At 37.1% G+C, this 25024-nt stretch overlaps 1 protein-coding gene across 2 annotated transcripts; it reads right to left on the bottom strand.

Annotated features, from left to right (window-relative positions):
* Positions 1–3111: 3111 nt before the first annotated feature.
* On the bottom strand, positions 3112–24482 carry LOC124301784 (LHFPL tetraspan subfamily member 2a protein). Of its 2 annotated transcripts, none has more exons than XM_046757204.1 (5): positions 24346–24482; positions 6004–6213; positions 5687–5917; positions 4785–4898; positions 3112–3720 (listed from the first exon to the last, which is right to left on the bottom strand). In XM_046757204.1, exons 2-5 carry the CDS (start codon positions 6131–6133, stop codon positions 3578–3580), a joined length of 618 nt encoding a protein of 205 aa, XP_046613160.1. In that variant the 5' UTR covers positions 6134–6213; positions 24346–24482; the 3' UTR covers positions 3112–3577. The 2 variants fall into 2 exon arrangements, with proteins under 2 accessions (XP_046613160.1, XP_046613161.1); XM_046757205.1 differs by lacking the exon at positions 24346–24482 and adding an exon at positions 22291–22890.
* Positions 24483–25024: the final 542 nt, after the last annotated feature.

Here is a 25024-nt window from a genome sequence, read left to right as displayed (position 1 = left end):
ATTGAAATAATTTATTGTAAAGGTGAACCAGGAACCACGGAGCGCTTATCCTGGAAGTCGAGAAATTTTATTAGCGGACTGACAGCCACCGAACTTGGGGTTGCGCGAAAAACGAATTGAAATAATTTATTGTAAAGGTGAACCAGGAACCACGGAGCGCTTATCCTGGAAGTCGAGAAATTTTATTAGCGGACTGACAGCCACCGAACTTGGGGTTGCGCGAAAAACGAATTGAAATAATTTATTGTAAAGGTGAACCAGGAACCACGGAGCGCTTATCCTGGAAGTCGAGAAATTTTATTAGCGGACTGACAGCCACCGAACTTGGGGTTGCGCGAAAAACGAATTGAAATAATTTATTGTAAAGGTGAACCAGGAACCACGGAGCGCTTATCCTGGAAGTCGAGAAATTTTATTAGCGGACTGACAGCCACCGAATTTGGGGTTGCGCGAAAAACGAATTGAAATAATTTATTGTAAAGGTGAACCAGGAACCACGGAGCGCTTATCCTGGAAGTCGAGAAATTTTATTAGCGGACTGACAGCCACCGAATTTGGGGTTGCGCGAAAAACGAATTGAAATAATTTATTGTAAAGGTGAACCAGGAACCACGGAGCGCTTATCCTGGAAGTCGAGAAATTTTATTAGCGGACTGACAGCCACCGAATTTGGGGTTGCGCGAAAAACGAATTGAAATAATTTATTGTAAAGGTGAACCAGGAACCACGGAGCGCTTATCCTGGAAGTCGAGAAATTTTATTAGCGGACTGACAGCCACCGAACTTGGGGTTGCGCGAAAAACGAATTGAAATAATTTATTGTAAAGGTGAACCAGGAACCACGGAGCGCTTATCCTGGAAGTCGAGAAATTTTATTAGCGGACTGACAGCCACCGAACTTGGGGTTGCGCGAAAAACGAATTGAAATAATTTATTGTAAAGGTGAACCAGGAACCACGGAGCGCTTATCCTGGAAGTCGAGAAATTTTATTAGCGGACTGACAGCCACCGAATTTGGGGTTGCGCGAAAAACGAATTGAAATAATTTATTGTAAAGGTGAACCAGGAACCACGGAGCGCTTATCCTGGAAGTTGAGTTTCACCGCGTAGCGGACCCGAAGCGCGGGATCCGGGAGGTTGAGAACCCCGTACTCGAAATTTGCGGAGCGCGACTCTCATGCGTCCGCTCTACTGCGCGGTTGTTTCCAGACTGAGAATTTCGGCTAGCTGATTTTGAATTGGTGACGTCACTTTCTGAACGTCCGACATCCAAACTATGGTTTCGAACTTTGATACTATGTATGATGATGTATGATGTACGATGTATAAGGTATGATGATATGATATGATGTATAATGATTTTAGCTTTCACATTTCATACAAGAAATACGCACTTTATCTCTCCTGCCGATTCCAGACTCAAGCGGCCAGGCCCTTCGATGGTCAGCCGTTGACTCAAGATATATTCTTCAGTGAACGGGTCGGCTAATAACGCTGCCGTTCTGCGACAGTTGGATGATGAAAAATTTCGCTCGTATCTTGCAAATGTGTGTTAAAATACACTCGAAGTGTTAAGAAGCGTCGTTCTTTCTCTCCCTATCACCTTTCTAGGTCTTTAAACCACTACGCAGCGTTAAATACCGTCTCATATACGAAGCATCCGTTTCATCTCGTTCAAAATTAACGCATCCGTGATGTATTACAGTTACTCTGAATTTTTTTCCATCCGAATACTTTTCGAAAAACAATTCTGCTCCTCTACCCAACGCAGATACTTCACTTGCGACCAGCTAAAACAACGTTTCGATTCTATGCCTATGAAAATTCAAGATCGAGAGAGCAAATGAAAAGTTGTTGGAATAATTATGAATACTAATGTTATGGAATACATCGAGCGCGCGTCGAATAGAATCCCATTTCGAAATGAATAATTCTTCTCTTTTCATATCATAGATAATCTGGTAATATAGGTAAATAGGATGGTTGGAGGTGTTCGGAAATGTTAGGACATTTCAAAAGTTAAAGTCGACGATGATCCGGTGCATCAATTTTATCGTTACAGATTTTCGTTTCCCATGAGGCGTAGAGTATTCAACAACGATAATGCAGTCCTTAAAATTCATCATTCATCTCTGACTGGAAAGCTAATTCGCAAGGCGTGGTATTCTATTCTATTTGCATTATGAGAAAAATACCCGTACTCTACATACACTGTTTCTAATCTTTTGCTACGTTTGGTTTAATCCCCATGCTTCCACAGCACGATTAGTCGGAAATGTTTTTGATTATCCATAATAAAATAAAAGAAGTAACAAAGCTTAAATTTATTGTTAAAACTCTAATAAATACATCAAACTGCGGTCGAATTCATTTATTATTTGCACATGACCTCTGTATATTTCATAAATTATTCCTAAATACATTGAAACATATGTATTTGTAATGAAATATCATGCAATGGGCTGTGTAAACTATAAACTATAATTTCTATCGAATAGCTGCTTTTATGTCAACAGGGCTTTGAGACTTAGTTCAGTTCGTCCTCCTCCTCGTCCACCTCCGACCACCTCCAACAATCGCCAACCACCTCGAACAACCACCGATAACCACCTCGGGTTGTACCTGGAATAGCAATAAATATTTTCAATATCAGAACATATCAAAAATATTACGTGAGGATTAATATTTAATAAGTGCTGGCATAAATTTTTTCTGGCACTATTCGGACGCAATTTTGCGAGACGAATCGATTCAGCGCAGTCCCAAGACGCTGCGACCAACGCATCATAAGTTACAGCCAAAGAACGAGAACTAGTGTTTTCGACATTCCTCAGCAGGCGTTCTTTCCTTCGTATTCTCTCTTCTGTTGATTCGACGCTCTCTTCGCTGTGTTTTTTACGTTGCTGGGTTTCCAATTAGTCGGGAAGGGGTCATATGAATCGAAAGTACAATTTTCACCACGTAAATAACGCACACAGACTGAACAGAGATAGCTCAGGTATTTAGACGGAGACGGAAGATGGCGATGAATGTATGTTCTAATTTCGAACTTGGCAGTCCAGGAAACAATAATTAGGTCGTTTGTTTATTTGTATAATCAGAATATATTTGTATATGATCTTTGAAATTACAGTGTGTAATGGGAAACAAAAAATACGTCTTATATTCTTAATTATCTTATTTTATGCATACATGAGAAGTCAAACCCTCGTTTCAGGTGCAACTTTTTCAGTATCAACATTTTCTCCATATTCAATCACGTGTCATATTCATGATTCTGTATCAATCTAATTCGGAAAAGCGCAAAAAAAATTGACTGCGTAAAGTTTTTGAATTGTACGTGTATGTTCAAAAATTTTTCTCAGCATCACTCACAACATTTCACTGCATTATCCTTACGAAGCCATAATTCCTTAAAGGAGTAGCAATATCAGCCGTTTGTGGTAAATAAGTATTCGTTAGCTTACATGTAAAATGTTACATCTATAATCAACGTACATGATGATTTCGGATAATATTTTCAAACTGACGTTTCAAATCTATCACGCCGGCTAGGCTTGGGCTCTAATCTTACAAACTAGGCTAGGCAAATAAGAGTCTTCCCTTCGTTTATCTGGTCCTGTACTTTATCACTGGCCGTTGATTTTTCAGCCTGGCTGCTGAAAACCGCAGACGCAAATGTCAGGAGTACTCCTAGCACAGCCAAGTAGGATGCCCAGCCTGAAAATACATGAATTTCAAGAAATTGACAGCGCATCGCTTATAATTTATGTGCCTCAGATTTGTCCAGAATCGAGTTATTTTGAGTCTCAAATTTAAGTGTGAATTCAGGTTTTATTCACTCTCCAAAAATCATTGGAACTCAGTACTAGTGGCAACTGAAGTATTGTTTCTATCATGTTTGATTGATCGGAACTTTCGGCACATCAAAATTATAATAGTGGGTGTTTGGTACTTTCAAGTAAAGCACAACGGCGATTGGTTCTTTTACGTGATGTTATATTTTGGGTAACACACATAGAAGTGAATTTGGCGAGGTGGAGACTTTGCAGTTTTTAGAATTTAGTTGATAGTTAGAGATCTAAAATTGTTCATAGTTGTTTTGTGTTATTAGGGGGGAGTACGGTCTAAAAACAGTAGAAAACTTGAATCCAGTTGAAACTGTTTTTCGATAGCAAAGTTACATATAATCGATAACAAGCTTGCACGACTGGTTCAATGTGTTTTTTCGCAGAATATGAATGGTTAGAGACGGAATTGCATATCACAGATTGGAGTGAATTGAAATTGCGTAACGTAGAATGCAAACTTAAACAAATTGAACGAACCCAAATCCGCAGGCACGTGATATTCGAGACAATAAAACGATTAATTCGGATAGATTTGAGTTATCAATCATTTAGTTTTATCTTAACATTCGAATTGGCAGACATCAAGTAGAATCTGTCTCAGTATATTTTGATTTTTTTCGTGTACTGCGAATTTGACGTAACGTTCCATCAAGAAGTTTATCGCAAATCAGTTGGTGTACAGTTTGTCTATTTGGTTTAGCAGTATCTCATACGTCATAGAAAGTAATGTCACAGCGAAAATAAAGGATCAAGCCCATTGTTTTCATCATGATATTAAAAATTTGATATTATCCAACAATTATTGCGAAGGGTGTGACTAAACCGAGTGGATAAACTGTATTATATATAGGTTAGCAAAAAATCACAAAGATTTAGGATTATCTGCTACACACAATCACTAAATATGCAATTATACACGCAGGTATATCTTACCAAGACTGCAGTTTCCCAGGTAAAAAGGCACTGCTTCATCACCGCAAAGCGCTTGAATTTTGCTTGAGCCCCATCCCGCAACGTACAAAATCATCCCAAGGAGATACATGATACCTTAAAACAATTAAAGTAAATTCTTACAGATTAGAAATGGGTTTTAATGTAACAGGGAAAATCATATCTGGGCACAATATTCGATTCAAAAATTTTTTTTTGTCTAATTACGAAAAATGATTTTCTTACCGAAATGTATCTTATCGTTAGTCAAGCCTCAAAATGAACCGAATGAACGAAATTCGACTATTGTGGATTTTTGAGAAGCGTCAGCTCATGTCTATATCTTTTGCAGCCGTTTATTTCTTAACGGTAAAAAATCTGCTGAAAATGAATTCTTACAATTTGATTCATTTATACTTTCTCTTTCAGTTGACAAGCGTTATATATACGTATATGCTAATCTCACTTGCAGGAAAAATAAACAATTTCCCTTATATGCCTGTAGCTATCTTAAACCTAAGCGGATTTTGATAGCCGATGGCTCATAATGACGGAACGGATCAGCATCGATGATTTTCACGAGAATAACGAATAAATTCACGTCCATGGTGAAAAGGTTATAGGGGATTTTATGTTGTCTTTCTGGCTGTTTATTCTGTTCTGCAAAGAATCCAAAACTAAGAAACGAATCCAAACGCAGGTTTTTAAAATTATTCAGTGCCTTTCCACGCAGATTTTAGTCCGTATTACGTGACGTTATACGATTTTCTGGAATGGAAGTAAGGTGTAGGCCTAAAATATGGAGCCGTCACAAAAATCATCCACTTTTTCAGCCAGTTACTTACATACCAATATCCCGTGAAATATAGTACATTCTTTTTCTCAACATCTTTTTTTTCACCTACCCGCAATCGATTGTGCAACGCCAGCTAAGTCGAAAATACTCTTCTTGCCAATACTCTGGACGCAGCAACCTATCAATGCGGCTACTACCGTGGCTGTCATTACGGCCAATCCAAGTGCCAGGAAGAAGAATGCGGCTTTCCAACAGTCAGGAGATGTCGAGGAAAGTGTCGCAAGACCATCAAAATTAAAATCTTCCCAATTTGGTTTGCCATGAAGTGCGGTACCATTTTCTACGTGAAATCAAAAACGGCACTGTATTTTCGGCATTATTGCATATAATGGTTCGTTATGATTGAAACAGTTCGGAAAGTCTCACCGATATCTTCACTAGTCGGGGGCCCTGCCAGCCATCTTGGAGTCATCAATGCCGAGAACATAGCTAACACAGCACTCAGGGACATTAATGTCCAAAAGAGACTGCGACCGGTTACTATTACGTAGCACATTGTTCCAAGTGGTTGATAGCATTTTAAATTATGGCGACGCAGACTGCCATTTTTCTTCGATTTATGGCAAATTTTCTTTCCTGAAACACAAATAGAGCATTAGTTGTATATATATATATTATATATGTATATTTTATAGACGTATTATTATAGACGTTGTTCATTAGTCACATTCCAATTATTAAGGTTTCCCTATGCCTGAATAAATTCGAATTTGACTATAGAAGCAGAAAATGGCGGTTAAAACGCGTTTTCAGTGTATGTCTGTTAATTTTTTTTTCTCTGAATGATAAAAGTTTTTTTCTTTATGACTAGCTCTCTTGAACCTATATGCTAAGACCTGCTTGAAGAGCCCCTCTGCATAGAAAAATGCATGATTCCTAATCAATTATCTTAAATTATTGCTACCGCTTGCATTCTACAGTTAATTATCGATGAATAATTTACTAGTACCAGCAGAAAATACGACCTTAAATCACGCCGTCGGTTACGAAAGTAAGCACACTTAGTTACAAAGTTCAATTTTTTTAATCGACATTTCCGGTTTAGATGACTCTTTGTTTTGCCAATTCCGAGAGCCGCAGAAAACAGCATAAGTACATTCCGTCATCGTCGTATCGCAAAAAGCGCGCGATAAAGCGCGGCAGTAGCCGGTATAAACGAGCGATTATCAACGTTACGATGTACCGCAGCCTTTATAATTTTCAGTTAGATTTCATGGAATAACCACATTACTGTTGTACAGTTCGAATCGCCATGGCGGCCGGGTCACGAGACGTATAAGCATCGTACGTACGGCATTATGCGGGTGTCGAAATAAATAGATTCAAGATGGCGAGGCATAGGACCCCCTAACGCAAACACATGCGACGATGGGATGTATATTGTAAAAGAACAGTTTTATACGACGGGGACATCTCGTCGAAATCTGTCCAGCTCCCGTCATGTTTACGATTCATTTGTAACGAGTGTCGCCGCAACGTGACACGTGAAACAAATCGAACCTACGCAGGATATGGAGCCATAAGCGTGTATCCCGGCAGGAAGAATGAATTGTACAGAATTTAAATTGGGCTGTGATATAACACACTGCGTATACCCATATTCGTCTTGATGGGAAATATTATTATTACACGTCAGCGGTCGTCGTGATAAGTAGACAAGGTATACGGGACAATTTTTTCTTTCACTTTAAACTGCAATTATTAACGATGAAATGGATAAGTAAGACATAACAGACAAAGGTCGGATATAATCATCATGCGTGCATCTCTTCCATACGGGAATATTGTCCTATGGATTTCCACCTGCCTAAGTTTTGCGCACAACGAAAGCGATCGTGATACAGGTATTTAACTGTTTAGGTGAAAACTATTCGAATGTGATAATTTACTTTCGTGAAGAACCACTTTAAAAGATTTGGTACAGGTTATTGTTGGTTATACGTCGAAATACCTGATATCAATCGTTGTTCACGGATCTTATTATTAATTACCTCATTTTCTTATCTCAAATCGTCGAGGCTGGGCCATTTTCGAGAACGATTATACTTCGGTAGGGTACAATATGCCTATGTATAAGCATGTATGATGTGTACGGCCCTACCATCTCCGTTAAAGAAGACCCCCGGAGTCGCCACATGTTTCTGTGTGGTCTCCAGCTTGTACAGCAAACTCGATCGCACCGAAAGAAAGTAGCGTTCGGTATATTCATACCGTCTGTTGAAAGAGATGTCGAAATTCAAAAAAACCAATTTCCCTCGATTAATTTTAATAAAAAGAAGTTATTGTACTCGATGCTTTGTCTATGACGATTTTTTAATACGCGACTCTCTTGTTTCTATTTTTATTGTACTGAATATTTTAAGACACCGTATTATCGTACATTGTAATGATGCTAAAGTCAGGAATAATTTTCATTTATATTACAAAGGGGGCTTTCCGACTTCGGTTTTCTTTCACAGTATTTCGAATAAGAAAGCGAAATATGACAGAAGAAAATTTAACAGAATGAAGAAACGGCAAGAGGAATGCATAAAAATTAGGCAAAGGAAAGGGGAAGTAAGATATCTTGCGGAACCTTGTGCAGGGGAAGAAGCTTCAAAACTCCTATAATCGAACTTACGATAATTCAAGTATGGCCCCTTGTGTCTATACTTTATACAGCAATCTGTAAAGTAGGGCATCGCATTTTTTTAATCTTTGCTTCCACGACGTTTATCGCACATCCGTGATTGCTCGTTCGCTTCTGTTTTACAACAATGACAATCACCCTCGACGTATCTCTCTTGCACTACTTACGTTGAGAATCAGCTATAATAGTAACGCATCAAATAATTACACGCTGCATGCTACCGTTTCAACGGAGAGTTCAAATACAGCAATTACAACGTTGATTTTAGAATCCTCTAAAGCAGCACTTCTCGGTTTCGTACCGATATACCGTTATTTGAGTTTGACAAGTACCAAAAATTACTCAAACGAGATCAGTAAAATATCCCTCAACGATGACAATTACAAAGACCCTCATTCCACAGAAATTTGACTATAAATTCTTTAAAAAGTTACGTTACATGCTACGTCAGATTACCGTCAAATTCGATTGCAAAATTTTATTTCTCTCGACAGCTGAAATATTGTCAGAGGTAAAGTATTTTGAAGGTTACTCATCAATTACGAACGTCACAATATGGCTATGATCACGTTACGATGAAACTGTAACGACTAATTACATGTGTAATTGTCATCTGTTCAGAAGAGAAGACAATTTCACCGTCAACTTGACTAATCCCTACAATACCCAATAACGAAATCGTGAAAAATGGCTGTTCGTACCAAATCAGGCAAAATTTCACGGATTTTTCTTAAACAATGACCCTACATTTTATATTTTCATACCTGTATATCACGTCAACTTGAACTCCAGCTCAAGACATCATTCCGTTACGCATCCGTAACGTCGTATAAAAATGTGTAAACTTTGTGCGTCTGTCAATTTCAAACTGTAATCTATATCTAATTAATTAGTTTTCATCGTTCAATGCAACGTTTCACAGACGCTCGTACATTTGTACGCGGACGAACATCGCCTTCAATAATAAGCGCTCTTCGTCGTGTTGTAGATCTATATATATATATTATATATATATATATATAATATGTATTTATATACACACACATGTACGTATATATAACGTAATAATCCATAGATGGAGATTAGAGATGTGATGAGATTCTTTCAACTTAGAACGAGTTTCGACCAAGATATCATTATTTATTGCCTATCTCTTCTGCGCTCATAGCGCGTGAGGAGAAACGATGCACTTATGGGGCCCTTGACTCAAGGGGATCCTTAATAGGGCAGTATACTCGTATACTTCGAGAGGATAGCGATCCCGACTTGCTTTGGTGCAGGGTGCGTTATATTTTTCTAAGTTTAGATCGTGCCGTGGGCGGTTGGTTCAGTTTAGTTGTTGTGTTACTCCGAGTCCTTTCCTCGTGGCCGTTGGACGATTCGACCGTTCAGTCGGCACCGCTGCACGTAACAGGCATATGGTTTTCGTTTATTCTTGCTATCTCTAAAACTGCAATCGTAATCTCTTTCTCGGTCTACTATATCCAGGGTCGTTTTGATCTTGCCGCAGCGTTCAAAAGTTCTCGTCGATCGACTTAATTATTGTTGGATTTGTGAGCCATATGCGTCGCTGCATTATTCACAGGATGCGCGATGAGTAATTCTTCGATCCTACAAGGTACTTGAATTTTATTTTTTCAAGATACTTTATTTTGCGCATAAAAATTGCTCATCACTTACAGAAAACAGTGTACATCTTTGTTTTGCGTTGTGTGTCTCTTTGTTGCAAAAAAAAAAAAGAATGAAAAAATTGACAAATTTTCTTTGAGTTTGGAAACACCGACTACTGGAAGAAGGAACAAAATCAAGATTTGTTTGAATTCCAGTTTTTGTTGTAACATATAATTAGCTCTTACAATTAACAAGGTTCCTCTATGAGTGAGTCACTCGATCTTCATCGACACAGATTCATCAAACTGAAAGGCTAGAAATACCGGCAGAAAAATTTCGTTGCTTGCAAGTAAAACAAGATCATATCATCTTGGGAATTGCATGACGTACGTCCCTTCTGACGTCGGTATTGATCATTTGATATGTAATCAATGACCGCGATGAGATTGGCTATACGTATATAAGGGGTCAGTCGTTCACGCTTGTCTTATCCCGTTCTGTCTGTGAGCACACGCTTTACGTGTAGACCTTTATCGGCACAAGTGACTCACCACCAAGAATAAGTACAGCGGCACCATGAGAGAAGGGCGAAGACGAGGCACTTGGTTTAATTAAAAAGTATTTAATATTCGATTACAAATCGAGGCTAGCGCAATGCGGAATAAGACACACAGCGTCGACTGCAAAGCGTGAACAATCAGTTGTGCAATATTTTGAATACAGAATCAATTTCACCATCAATGAATTGGAAGACTCATGACGCGCTGATGTACGTTAAAGCGACTAAGCCTTGATTATTTTTTCTGCAATTATGTACCATTATCCCGTTGTTTTGTATATAGCTTTGCTCTTTGTTCCCGGAATGCAAAGCGTTCTATTAAACGTACGTTATAGGTAATGTTAAAATACCGAGAGCCTCATTTTTTGTATTGATGTAGATGGCAATTTTGGATCGATGTTTCTGAAGTTCGGATCAATCAAGCTTGATCGAAATCTGAAGTTCACATCAATTTTCAATTCTAGTAATGAACGGATATACATCAGCATACTCTAGTTTATCAATTTTTGATTTTGGATATCTCACCGAATTTCATTTACTTCTGAGGACCTTATTCTTGGAGCTTCAGATCAAGCTTGATCGATCGAAATTTAAGGTACATGAACCAATGAGATACGTCAGTAAAATTGTGAAGTTCATTGGTTAATACGAAATTTCTATCGAGAATAATTTTCTTGAAACGGTAAGTTGATAGCTTTTCTGGTAGGATAGAGAAATCGAAAATCAAACTTTCCAAGCAGATGTTGGAAAAACATGTTTAATATTCAACATCCAAGTTATTTCTCATCATGAAACTTTTTTGAATTGAAAATTTATCTGAATATCGGGACAGGACCAGGTGTACAATTATTTGAAACCTTTATGATAAAAAGTGAGTGAGGAGACATTTGAAGGAAATCAATTTCCGAGATAATTTCACTTAAATACATCTGGAAATAGACAGGAAAATACTTGTTTTGTCAAGTTTATTTTGTGACACTTCACGTTTCACATCAATAGATAAAATTTGGATAGTAACTGACGAGTCCTTTTTAGCCCACAACGAACCGTATCCTGAATATACCTGTACATGATAAAACTTCATGACAGTGTTGCAGTGCGTTAGGAATCGTTAGGAATACCTATACCTTATTTATACACATCCCGATAGACGAATGGATACGATCAAAGTTATTTTCATTCGTTTTTCGACGCGTCAATCAATTCACATTAGTTATACGTTGCTCGTTGGGTAAATATAAAACATAATTTCAGTCGCATCGCTACGCATGCCATGTCCATGTACGTACATAGGAGAGAAAGCATCGCACCGTGTCCGTCGTCAATTATGATGTATCGATGCTGTAACCACAACCAAGTCCAATTACTATTTGGATATGCATGTAGGATAAGTTGTAAGTCTAGGCGTAAATGAAGCTCATCCGAAATGACTCAAGTTTTCCGATGCAGCCAGTATATAAGTAAATTATAAGTCACCCGATATCGATACCTAATATCGGTGGCGGTCTGATCTGCGTGAAAATACGATCCGATTTATAAAAGCGACAAAATTTGTCAAGTATAAGTTGCCAAAAATCGAAGTGAATTGAATTCAAACTTTATTACTGAATATTCAATTATTTATAAGTAATATTGAAATTAAAATAAACACAACTAGTGACATGATATCAGATAGAAAATCGAAGCACGTCACTCGACTAAAAATTTTCTTTGTCATTTCCAATCGAAGGGTAAGACAAGACAGTCCGTCAGTCAGTGACCCTGTAATGGACGCCCACGTAAGTATGACACAGAAAGATTTGCTTCACATGCGCATACATACTATATTCATGAATCAATCGACCGTCAGCGTGAATCTTCCGTGTAGGAGTCAGAAAGAACTACTTCTCGCTCGCTGTGATACAAACCCTGCACATATCTAAATATGCACCCACGATATGTACATATGTACCAACATACATGCATGTACGTAAGTATTTATATCACAGAACCCACGCCTCCGTGTACGGGTAGAATTGTCCGTGTTTCGCATATCCAGATGCTACTTTGACTTCAACTATTACCGCTGGACTATTTTCTAGATGGCATTAAATTTGTGCCAAGTAATGTAATAACAAATTAGGGAAGATACGAAAGGGGTGACGGTCAGATATTGGTCGAATATGTTACATGAAGTGTTGGTCTTTTTACGGTAGAACTAGTGATGAGAAAAATGGTAATTAGTCACTTATATATTACAAATTACAAAACATAATTCGATAATGAGACGACTACAAAATACAAATTATATTCGCATTTCGTATTTTGTCACAAGTGAAATACGAAATACATTTTTAGGTTGTATGTCGATGTAAATAAAATATAAATTACATTCGTATTTTGTAATTGGGAAGAACTTACACACGTGATGTGTAATTGAAATATAACCCATTACAAATTGTTAATAAGTCGGTGACAGATAATGGTATCAATACAGTTTATCCTAAAGAGATGTAAGAATAATGGTCTTCGTGTAGAATTTGGATTTCAAACCCTTATAGTGTCCATCGTATATAGCAATTATTTTGCTATGTTGTAGTTGACAAGGTTATTTCTTTGAATGAGTTTATTATTGTAATTGCTAATTTCAACGTAAAAGCTTTGAGGCCAAGAATTCCTAAAGAAAAAAAAAAAAAAATAAAATGCGAATGTTTCAGAAGCGATTGTTTTCGAAAATTTCGACCCGGAAAAATTTTTAGTGGTTGAACAAAAAAAACTCCTTCAACTCAGTCTGGATGTCACAGTAAATTGAATGAATTTGTTTTGGAATCAAAGAGGTTCTAGAGTTGAAAATCCGTACTTTTCTGATAATTTATTACAAGCTGATCGTAGCCCAAGTATTTATCAAATTATTGTAATGTTAAACTACGGTATTCAGCCTAGAGCTGCAAAAAAGAAACAGACTAAATTATCAACAAGAGCTTGAATATGCATTTTTTATTTTATACTAATTAAAAACGGTGGGAAATTTATTAGAATCGTTCAATTTCATTCCACGATGGCTCATTTCGTGTGAATTTTTTTTTTCCATAAACTAAGCATAGATATCAAATTTGTTTTCTCTGCAATCTTAAACGTTGTGGTTATGGTTAACCGTTTCTCAAATTGTTGATACCTTGTCGTTAGCTTGTGTTAATTAATCGTATTTGCTCAAATTTATCTCCATTATATAATAGTGATTTTGTTTTTTTTTTCTGCCTTCACTTTCATCGGCGTAAGTCACACTGCTGGGGACTTTATCAACGGGATTTTCTCTTTTTACAAATTTTTGATTCAGTCGATCCGGCTCATCCATGTTTGGGTTGCGTGGGTTGGGTCTTACCGCAACTGGCGACAGCACAAAGGCGCACCCTGCACTCTTGCTGTAGGCATGCATGTACAGTGTGCATACATCATACGTATGCATAATACATAATATAATGCACACGCTACGCGCAATGATCGCCATAAGAGTTGAACTGCAGTTGCGGCAGCTGTATAAGGCAGGTGCAGTTCTGTAGTTCATTCTCGCTACTTTTACTTATTTATTTTATTTTTGCTTACGCGTGTGTTTACTTGATAACTTCCTGGTTTACTTGCTTTCCGCAGTCTCCTACATAATGACGTCCACATTTCCGTTTTTCATTGCCTTCACTTTCATATTACTTTGATTGTCATTTTCGAGATAGTAAAATTCACGTGATTCGTATTCGGAAAATTTGTTTTCTAACGGAAATAAAAATTTCAGTTAGTTTCGACTTGATTAAGTTTACTGGGTTTATATATTTGATTTCATTCTACCAACGATCAAGCAGCTTTTTGGGGTCAATGTTTTGATTAGTTTACAATTGAATAGTGTTGTGGGATTAACAGTTTTCGGAATCTTTCTTTACTTTCGTTTATGGAGAACTACAAAACACAGCAATTGAATTATGAGCTGAGTTTTGTGGAGAACATTACCGCCGGAATATTTATTTTTGACAGGGTAATAAAGATTACGTGATATACTGATTAACGCAATTTACAGTTAAAGATATGAACTTCAATGTAACTGATTTCTGTTATTGCTTAGACAACTAATTTATGCATGTGTATGACGGAGTACATAAGAAGAAGTGAAATTCTTCGAATCTTCAGTAAGAATATTGGAATATCGTTTGCTACGACAATAACGTATCAAAATGTGAGTAGAAAGTAGAGATTTTGTGAAAATAATGACAAAATTGAAGTTTGAAATTAGTAAATTTTCTTACAAAAGTTAAAAATGTCACACTTCTTGAGAAATAATTTTTCTCATGAATATCTTACACGTATTTCAAATTTTCTTTGTTCAAAAAGTACATTTGGATACGAGCCAAGTCAAGTTTTGACATTCGGTCATCTGATTTGACATTTGAGATATATAGCAAAGTGAAATATATATATTTGTTGGAGACAGTCATCAGATTGGAAAAAAATATATAATTTCTACAAATCGGAATTCGCAAGTCCCCTTTGGTAAATTGGGACGTTTTGCTTGTGATTAAATAACGAAATATCAATTCACGGTATTAACTTAACTAAAAATTTCGTTTCGCGTACGTGATTATTACTATGAGAGTGAATTGCATCCTAACAAACGTGACCTGATTACTTTTGGTTTCATTGATTCATAGGAACTGGTATAAAATTTTTTGACAGAAACAGCCAATAGTAGTGCCATCGAAATGTTAACCCTGAAGAACTGCAACTGCCTGATAGTTGGTGAAACGATCTGTGTAGGTAAAATATCCACACGATACCGCAGACGTATAGTTATTGTAGCAGACTGCGCGGCTACATTCTGCGTGTTAACTTATTTTTGCGACGGTAGAAACACAGCCGTGACCGGAAACGATGCAGACATTAGTATGCAGTTGGTGTGAGCTAAACTTAATTCATGCAAAGGTTCGTAAAATCGGATACGATGCCTTTGTGCATTATTTATAAACTCCTCGGAGACTAAGCTATGTACGATAATTTCTCCAATTGTTTAAAAACGACGAGAAAAATCTGTCTTACATTCTTCTGCGACTATTATTTATATCCTACATCGCAACTGTTTCTGCCCATAAGTATTCAAGACTTTTTAGCTTATGTGCAAAAATCACTGCGTGTAAGAACTTTTTATAAATCGTTGGCTCGATATCGGCGGTTAGCTTCAGCATTATCTATGCCTTGCTCCTAACTTTGAACTCTGATCGATCCGAACGCATCAGCGGGAATTAGGATTGAGTCGATTGGTTTTTATCGGTACTCTGTATCTTATAATCTTTTCCTTTGGAAATGAGTATTTTCTTTACCTACGTTATGCCTGACAGAAGCTAAAAGCTTATTCGTGTAGTATACAAAGTGTCCCATAACTCCCGCAATATAATACGCCTGTAGCGGTGTTGTGCTTGAAATATGAGCGTGGTAAAGTGCAATAGTATACGTGAAATATCTCTATGGCACATATTAACGAAGCTCAGACGCTACACGAGAACCAGGCTATTTCTACATTTGCGGTGCGATGTATATTTTTCTAACTCTGATTATAAGGTCGTTGATTACGAACCTGAACTCAAAATTTGGATTTAAAAAATAGCGGATTCAATTTGGACGATGAAAATGCAAGGAGTTATTTAATTGATTGTATCTTGATGCCCGGAGGTGTCCGAAGTCACCGATTGCGAATCTGAAGTGAAGTAAAAATTGAGAAATCTAAAATAGCTGGCTTTTTTTCACCGTTACTGTGAATTTTTGAATTTCCGTTCCAGACGCGTAATCGTTGTTTTCAAAAATTCCCGGATAGCAGGTTTCATCCAGATTTACTAGTTTCTCACAATTTAGCCCGACAAATTTTTTGTTCAGAATCATAATCAAGGAAATTTGTAATTTATACGACGATAATCTCAGGCAACTGAACACCCGACGAGCGTACATGCGTCAAGTTTTCCGTTTATTTCTAGAGGCTAGCCAACTTAGTATGCGAAAGCGTTTCGAGATTAGTACAAATCCGTCACATTTTGACAATTTCAAATTCCGAAAACAAAAAATTAACCTCAAGATGCCTTCCAAATTCGATATCCACCGTCTGGCCGTAACTGAGATGGTCAACTTGACCAGCAGACGAAAGATTCGGCACGAATTCGGTGAATCTACAAATGGAATCACACGATTTGGCGTACGCACATTTGGGTGTTAGTTTCCTGTGATTTTCACGATATCATCTCGAATGGGTAAATAATTACCTAGGCTATTATACAGGCGCACTAAGGAAATAACATTTATACTTTCCCAACGTCATTTCTCATGCCAGCACCACTATTATAGCTTGTCTATACGCGAATAACGGGACACCCTGTGTACGTATAGTGAATACACATCCACCGGTTCCATTTCGACATCCGATCAAACGAGTCGATATTTTCCTAGCCAGCCGAAGACGCGCTAACGTTGGCTCCTCATTATCACGTATCCACCGCAGTCGAACTAGGATAGAAACGGAGTAGCATTCGAGGCGCACACACAAAGATACGCTGTAGATGCGCGAGCGTGATGCCGAATTATTTAACGCCTGTATTTAATGTAATTAGAATGGGCTGCGTGCGGCCGAGTCGCGTCTCGACTGGGATCGAGGAAGGGGGCGAGGAGGTGCCGAGGACACAAAAAAGACACGAGGAAGACAAGAGAGGAAAAAAGAGGATAAAAGAAGCACGCGTGCCTGCAGACTCGCTGCCCTGCCGGCCCCACGCATATTCGGCTTATTCACGAGGAGAGGAAAAAATAAGGAAAAAAAATTGAAAAAAAAATAACGACAACCAACAGCGTGTGGGACAAAGAGAAAATAGGGAATGCGTTATACGTACACAGACGACGACTTCCCCCCTCCCCCTCCCCCCCCGTTCGCCCTGCTTCTGGCCCATATATTCATAACAAACAAAGAAAATTATACCCGCCGTAGAGTGCGGAAACGTCACGTATCTTGACCTCCACGTTTTTGTTTATTTCCTGTAACATCCTTCCGTTTGACGTTGTGGAAACTAGGAATGTCTACATCCCTCGCATACGCTAGAATTTACGTACTGTGTACATACGTATATAGGTATACAGATGTTATAGATTTACGTCTTCGTGTCAGGATGACATCTCACTGAAGGAAGTGACGTGAAATTTACAGGAATTCGTGGGAGAGAGAAAGACGCTACGCGTTGTACGGATTACTCGTGTATAATATGACGACGAGAATCTACACTCACGTATCACAGGATTTGTAACGTTATTTTATGATGTATGTATAATTAAAGATGTTGTGAAAATTATTTTGTTAAATGAATTTAACGGCATTTCATGTGGCATTGCCTTCGCTGTGACGAAAAATCATTTGCATGGCATGTGTGTGAATGCTTCTCGTAATTGGACTCCGTAAAATCTCGTTCTTGTTATCTACATGTGCGCTAAATTTCCTCGCCGACTTTAGTTACCATTCCTCTGACCGGGCAAAAGAAAAAGAAATGAAGTTTTTATGGCCTGGAAGGGTGAGCTTTGGGGATGGGAGGGGATTTACGGGACACGTGCAGTGCTGAACGCATTTTTTTACATTTCCAGTCGAACTGGTTACCGTAAACGTCTTTCATTTATGGCTCGTTTCTTATCCAATAAGTTAAACGCGATGAACAGTGCTTAATTTTGTATCGAACTTTCAAACTGCTTCGTGTTTCGGTCTTAAATTTGCAAAGCAGTTAGTTGCATTACTCAAACTCACCCCTCAACTGACGTCGCACGCATAATAATAAGATTTCAGTCCGAGGTCTTTTCAAAAGCTGGGGGAACTTTGAACAGGAACTGAAAATTTCATTTGTTATAGTAACTAGAAAAATTCAGTAAAACAGGTATCGTTAAAAAAACTGTTTGAATATTGTTGGAATTACAAAAAACGAGGTACGCGTAACCATTTTGCGCTATTGTCGATCCTTTTTTGGTAATTGCAACGCGAAATCAGTTTGTGAGGTTTACTCTACTTTTTTACTTAAACAAGCCTTTAACGTCAATTTATTGTTGTATAAGCGTTAAATTTACGCAACAGTTACAAGAAAATATAGCAACAGTGATCGTAATGAGAAAGAATAGCAACGGATGCTAGACTTTCCGGTAACAGCTAGAAAACTAATTTTTATTTTGTGCCTAGAATTATATTTTTCGATTGTGGTAAAAAATGAAAATAGTTAAGGACTGAGCGGTAACTGGAAGTAAAAATTTCTCTCACAATCAGTGTACGATACAGCTTAGAAACTGTACCACATACTATCATCTTTCGAAAAATGGCTAATCATATTTTGAAGCTCGAAGTTACAGCCTCCGAATAACTTCTGCACAAAACCTATGGATTTGATTTTTACATTCGATGATAACTGTCACTATAATGCAGCTTATCGAAGAATTTAATGGTGGTTTTGCGAAACCTACCTTAAAATCCCAAAACCTAGTTTTTATGGCCACTCTATATCACTTTACGACTTCTCTAATCCGACCCATTTCAAAAAAAAATTTCCACTATGCAAGGTGCAATGTATACACGTAATTTTACACATGTCCTGCGAGTATTTTATGTTTTATGTGGGTAGACGTTTATTTGTCATTATAGATATACTCACGTTTACGGGGTAAGGTATCATGGTATTTATGTACCCCATACCTATGCCACGACATATTTATGGCATGATGTTACAGGCTCCCCATAATCTTGCCCAGTGGGCCTGACCAAATACGGGGCTATACTTACAGTCATGCACGTACATAATACCAGCCTGGTTGAAAACGTTCTCAACGCGTTGAGTAAATACAAAATTGCTTGTTAGATAATTATAGTCATTCACAAAGGTAGTGATGATGAGATTAGGGAGGAGCAAATTGAGTCGGTACCTGCGCTAAGCTCGAAGAATACAATATTGTACATGGATTCAAGTCTCGCACGTGTTTCTTATATCTAATGTACTCTTTCATTATCAAATATAAGATTCATTAATTGTTACCGCTCAGTGAAATATTTTCCTCTACATATTCCTATAACTCACAACCAATATAACATCGTTTACTACTGCTGAAGTCTTGGAAAAATTTCCGACTGTAACGTTGTTATTCGTATGTATTAACCCATTCCCTTTTTTTGCACACTATAGTGTACAGTTTTGATTTTCGATTTCTACAATTTTCTCGTGATATAGTGCATATTAAATAATCGTCAGATGTATGAAATAGGAGTAAAATTTTATGACAAATCGATTGTTGCTATGTATTTTGTAGAATCATTCTCACGTTGTAGGAAGAACGCAAATTTTGAAAATAAAACTCAATTTCTGAAACATTTCCAAAATATCTCTAAACCGTCCAAAAAGTGTTGGTTTACTCAAATAAAGGCATGTTGCTTTTAGATAAATGAAGACTCGAATACACTAAAGCCACATCTTTGATGCTTTGTCGAGTGTATAAAAGAGATGCGGAGTAAAACGGTAACTTTCGGTTGAATGAATGAATGAACATGAACACGAACGCCACCGTCATCCTGTAAAATAAATGCTCCATTCCTCCTGGGATGGGCTTGCCGCATATACAATATCCATCCGTGTGATGAGTGCCATGACTCCTAGCATTATGCACTTCGGTAGATTCAATTAAACCTAAACCCCATAATGCACGCGAGGTACGCTTGGCATGAAAAAGCAATCGTTTAGTGGGTGCGTTAGATGAAAATCAATACGTTTGTAATATACGATGATTATTATAGGAATGGAAAAAAGAAAGCGAGGTTAAAAGTATGAACAGTGGCTCAGACCACGATTTTTTTATCCCCGATCGTTTTAACATGGTGAAAAATCTGATATGCCCATTCGATTTCAATCTGCAACGAGTAATTTGATTTGGAAGCCAATTGCCTAGAATTCCACCCCGACAATTAATTTTCATCACGTTAATATCGTCGAATATTCAATTTACCAAGACATTGCACCGATATTGATTTTGATCAACAAATAGAAATATTGAATTGACTATTGAGAGAAAAAAAACACTGTTACGATGAGTTTTGTAAGAAACAAGTTTCCAAACCGGTCAATCCGTCGTGAAGTGAATTTAAACAAGATTACAAAGTTTTTCACCTTTCTAAAGTGGTTAGAAATAAAAAATCGATAACGCAGCTCATTTTCTAACTTCACTCTTGATTTTTGCATTTCTAGGAAAATTACTGTAGCTTACGAACGTGTTAATTTAATAACTGCACTCAATACGCGATCGTCTCGTAATATAAAATGATGAAAAAAGTATCGATTATCAATTATTATGCCTACAAGCTCCTAAATCAAACAGAGTGTTAAATGACGTCATGGGTTCGGTGGATTATAAATGACATAACGATGAAGACGTTGTATTCGGTACCTGCAATGCGGTTGCGGCGAAGCATCGTTATTAATTGATAACGAGTAATTTCATCGCGTCATTTCTTGGTGGCTACAGAACATTTCGCACGATCGACTCTTGCGGCCGCTCGGTAAAATGCGAACGCGACCGACAATGAGCTAATTGGTCAAGAATAAATAGACAAAGAAAATGTGACGTTTCAAATCACTTGTAGCAATTGAATTGTAAGGGTGAAGAATAATATCTACCGGTACGGTATTCATTTACGTACTAGAAAATGGAGAAAGTATATACATTGAGGTTGATTACATTAGGGGAAAAAAATATAGACGCGTATAACTTATGTGTAAATGCACGAGGGGTATGTGGATATGTATATTATAGCTAGAACTGGGTACTTGCGAGAGATTCAAACGAAGCGTTGTAAGGAACTCGACACACAAAATAGACAAGGTTGAAGTTGGTAACGTTAATCTGATTAAATATTACGAAAAAAATCATTAATTTGCAATATTAGAATGAATTTGAAGGAGTTTGTTGTTCAAAATATCAGCACGTTCTGCGTTACTGAGGTTTTACAAATTTCAGATAATCTGAAAGTTGCAAAAAGACAGCTTTTCCTGAGTATGCATCGTCACGCTAACGTTATACTAACTTCAATCTGATAAAATTAGTTAGATGTTAAACATTCATATGGTATTATATCTGTAAGAAGTCGATACGGGAATTCAGTGCATTGGAACTTTACGATTTTCGGATTGTTTGCACGCCGTTTCGATTTACATGGATTATTTTCGATTGTAAGCACTAATTATAGGCAATATATTGCAATTTAACCACAAGCTATTTATCTGAACCTAAAGTTTACACTTTTCCAAAGTTTTGATAATCAACGAATACACATAAACGCAATATTTATTCCCAAGGCTATCATTTTGCATTTTTCGATAACTAATCAAGTTTCATTTACTCTTTAAGACGTTATTATTGTAGATTTTTGACCAACCTTGATCGATCGAAAGTCGCCGGTACTTAGCGTACCCATTTTACACATTCAAATTTCGCATAAGAATCGTATGTCATACAATTGAAAAATAAAGAAATTAACGCATAAATTAGTGGAGCAGAATTCTTCGGTTAAAAATAATAATTAACTTTATATTCACGCAAAATATATATAAAAAAGTATATAATAACACAGATGTATGTATAGAATGTACGTAAGATTCAAAAGTAAGGGTAGATATTCAAACCTGTCAATGATTGAGAAATGTTTCATTCATAACAGTGCAGCGTTATGAGAGGCGCGTGAACTCGTTTGAAATAAAGTTTATAATATGTACTGACGCAATGAGTCACAGGAAATGTTTCACAAACACAATAAGTACATAATCTATGTGGATTATAAATTCTATCTACTCACATTCAAGAGCTTGTATCAATTATGTTTGCAGCAGAATTTGGAACTTCAATATTCGCCGTATACTCCGATTAAATTTAAACTTCTCCCTTGGAACGGAGGCGAACGCACTGTAATAAATGTCGGCACGTCGAACAATTAACGATGTGTAACGCGGCTAATCGAGCACAGGGTGAATTACCGGCGCCGACAAACTGTCGCCTAAGACTGAATCGCGGGGCTCGGATGAACCTCTCAAAGCGTGCAGAGCTCGACTCACGTTCAACTAGCTCGCGACCTGCAGAGACGAGACTGCCTTCGAACGCATGGGGAATGTATGGGGAATGCATGGTGGATGGCAACTGGCGCGTTAGAGAATAATCGGAGAGGGGAGACGCATGCGATAGTCAAACATACAAAAAATTACACGGGGCTGAAGGCATTGCCATTGTAAATTCATCTTGGGTTACAAATTTTTATTTCTTACAACGCGTCAAATTTCTGGACCTTTTCAGAACCTTTCACGAGGATTAGAAGCCGAGCTTACCGGCTAACATGTTTTTTGAATCATTTTTGTTGAATTAATTTGAATTCTTTTTTAACTATCGAACTGAAAAAATGGCATTCACCAGTGTTTGAACGAACCTCAGGTGCATTGACGAATGAGACGTTTACTAAGCAATTTATGGGGAATTGTTTCTGAGCTGAATTGAGTTTTGAAGAAAAGACAATTATGTGGAATAGGAGAAATCCGAAGACTTTATATTTTATAACGCACGTAGTTGATATAGGTGAGTATCGCGTTGTCCCCCATTTCCTTGAATTAATGCTTTTTACCCTGCCTACTTTTCAACCCCTGTTATAAAAACGACCCTCCGAAAACTGTTATCCATTTACCCAAGAGCCCGGCACCCCTTATATGCATCAACCCTTGGTGGACTCCCTTCAGACGATTCGATGCAGTCACTACTTTTTAGGTATCTAGTTTCATCGATTTTTTTTTATATCTGGCAGCCGTAGGAAGTGACAATCTTGCGATAATTGCCCGATTGTTGGACTGTTTCTTGTACGAAAACTGTCGGTAAATGTTTGCTACTCATTAACAGTAGTATAAATAAGTGATTCCGCGTAGGTCCGTTATTTTTATTGCTCATTAAAAAATGCATAAACATAATTTTGTATTCAATGGTCGAGTAGTTCTCGAACTATTTGAGAAACGAATTTAAAAAGAGACATCATTTGATAATGTTTTATGAATTCGAAACGCAATACGAGCGCGAACTTTTTAAGCTGGCTGATTAAGGGCACCTAAATTAACCACTTTTTTCGTATTAGTTTGATCAAATTATTGTACTATACAAAATGAAATGACTACCCTTGATCTCGCTTGATTTTTAAGCTAGCTTTTATCAGTCGCTCCGACACGATAAGGAAGGTTTACAAATAGCTAACGATCATATAGCTGGAAGATATTAGTTTTTCGTTCCTTTCAAGATTTGAATTTACAAAAATTTATCCATAATTGTTTATCTTTGCATTCATCTTCCTATGAACGACGTTTTTCAACGTTAGTACTCTGAAAGATACCCACAACCAGCCGTATTTTTCTTTTTCACATTTCTCACCGTTCCGAACGTAGAGTCGCTAATTTTCGAATTTTTGGCCCATTTTTAAAATTATGACATAATTACAGAAAATTTTACGCAAATTTTGAAAAATTTCAATTATTTGATCATTTGTTGTAATACGAATAGTTATAAGTTATATCAGCTCAAATTTGATATTTTTCTGCAGAAACAAATATTTATCTATTATATTGTGATGACAATTTCTGAAAAAAAAAAACGACTCACTATGAGAGAAGTTTAATTTACTTCGGATAATTAACTCGAGTATTTCAACGACTGTCTAATTTTTGTTTTCTCAAACAATTCAGAAATCGAAAAGTAGCTCAAATAAGATACTGAATCTGTGAATTATGCAAATTGGTATGGAGCTGGTAAATTTTTTTTTTTAATATGTGTTGTCGACTAAAAATATGTACGTATCTTCAGTCAATGTATCTCCGATGTTACGTACAGATCTGTAGAATTTTTGATGAGCGATAGCAGGTGACGGGGATGGATAACACTGTAATCATTTGCAATTATCGACTCGGTGAAGAATATATCATTTTCTCAGATTGTAAGTACAGGAGACTGATATCATCCTATTTTCCCATTGGATCAGGCACGGAAATTTTCCTAGAAATTTATAAGAAATTATAGAAGCTCAAACAAAATGTGCAGGGGTTTATTATAAGATATAGGGAATAAAAGATCAGCGCAGAAGCAAGTCTGATAAAATGCTCTTTACGCACCTTCCTTAAAAGACTTTGGCACCTCGTTGACTGTAGATTGCAGGATCGTGTGCGGGTATTAGAGAGGATTATTCCTGAAAGTGAAAGCCCTTGAAATATATATCTTATACATTACAGTATTTATTTACAGAATAGGAGCGATGACATATAGTAGTTTTTTTTTTTTTTTTGTTTGTTATAATATATAATATATGTATGTATTTATAAGTGCAATTATTATTAATTGTTGTTAATTAACGATATTTAATTACTAATATCTATGCTCTAGACACAAAAGATATAAACTCCACTTTTCCTAGACTCACTCGATTGTTCGCACTATTTTCTGACCAAAAATTTCATCAATTCAGTCCCCAAGTGGAACTACCATCTTTTAATTCCAAAGTATGGATATATGTA

Source organism: Neodiprion virginianus, chromosome 4 (genome assembly GCF_021901495.1).
Source record: "Neodiprion virginianus isolate iyNeoVirg1 chromosome 4, iyNeoVirg1.1, whole genome shotgun sequence".
Taxonomy (NCBI): domain Eukaryota; kingdom Metazoa; phylum Arthropoda; class Insecta; order Hymenoptera; family Diprionidae; genus Neodiprion; species Neodiprion virginianus.
This window is presented reverse-complemented; position numbering and strand designations above follow the sequence as displayed.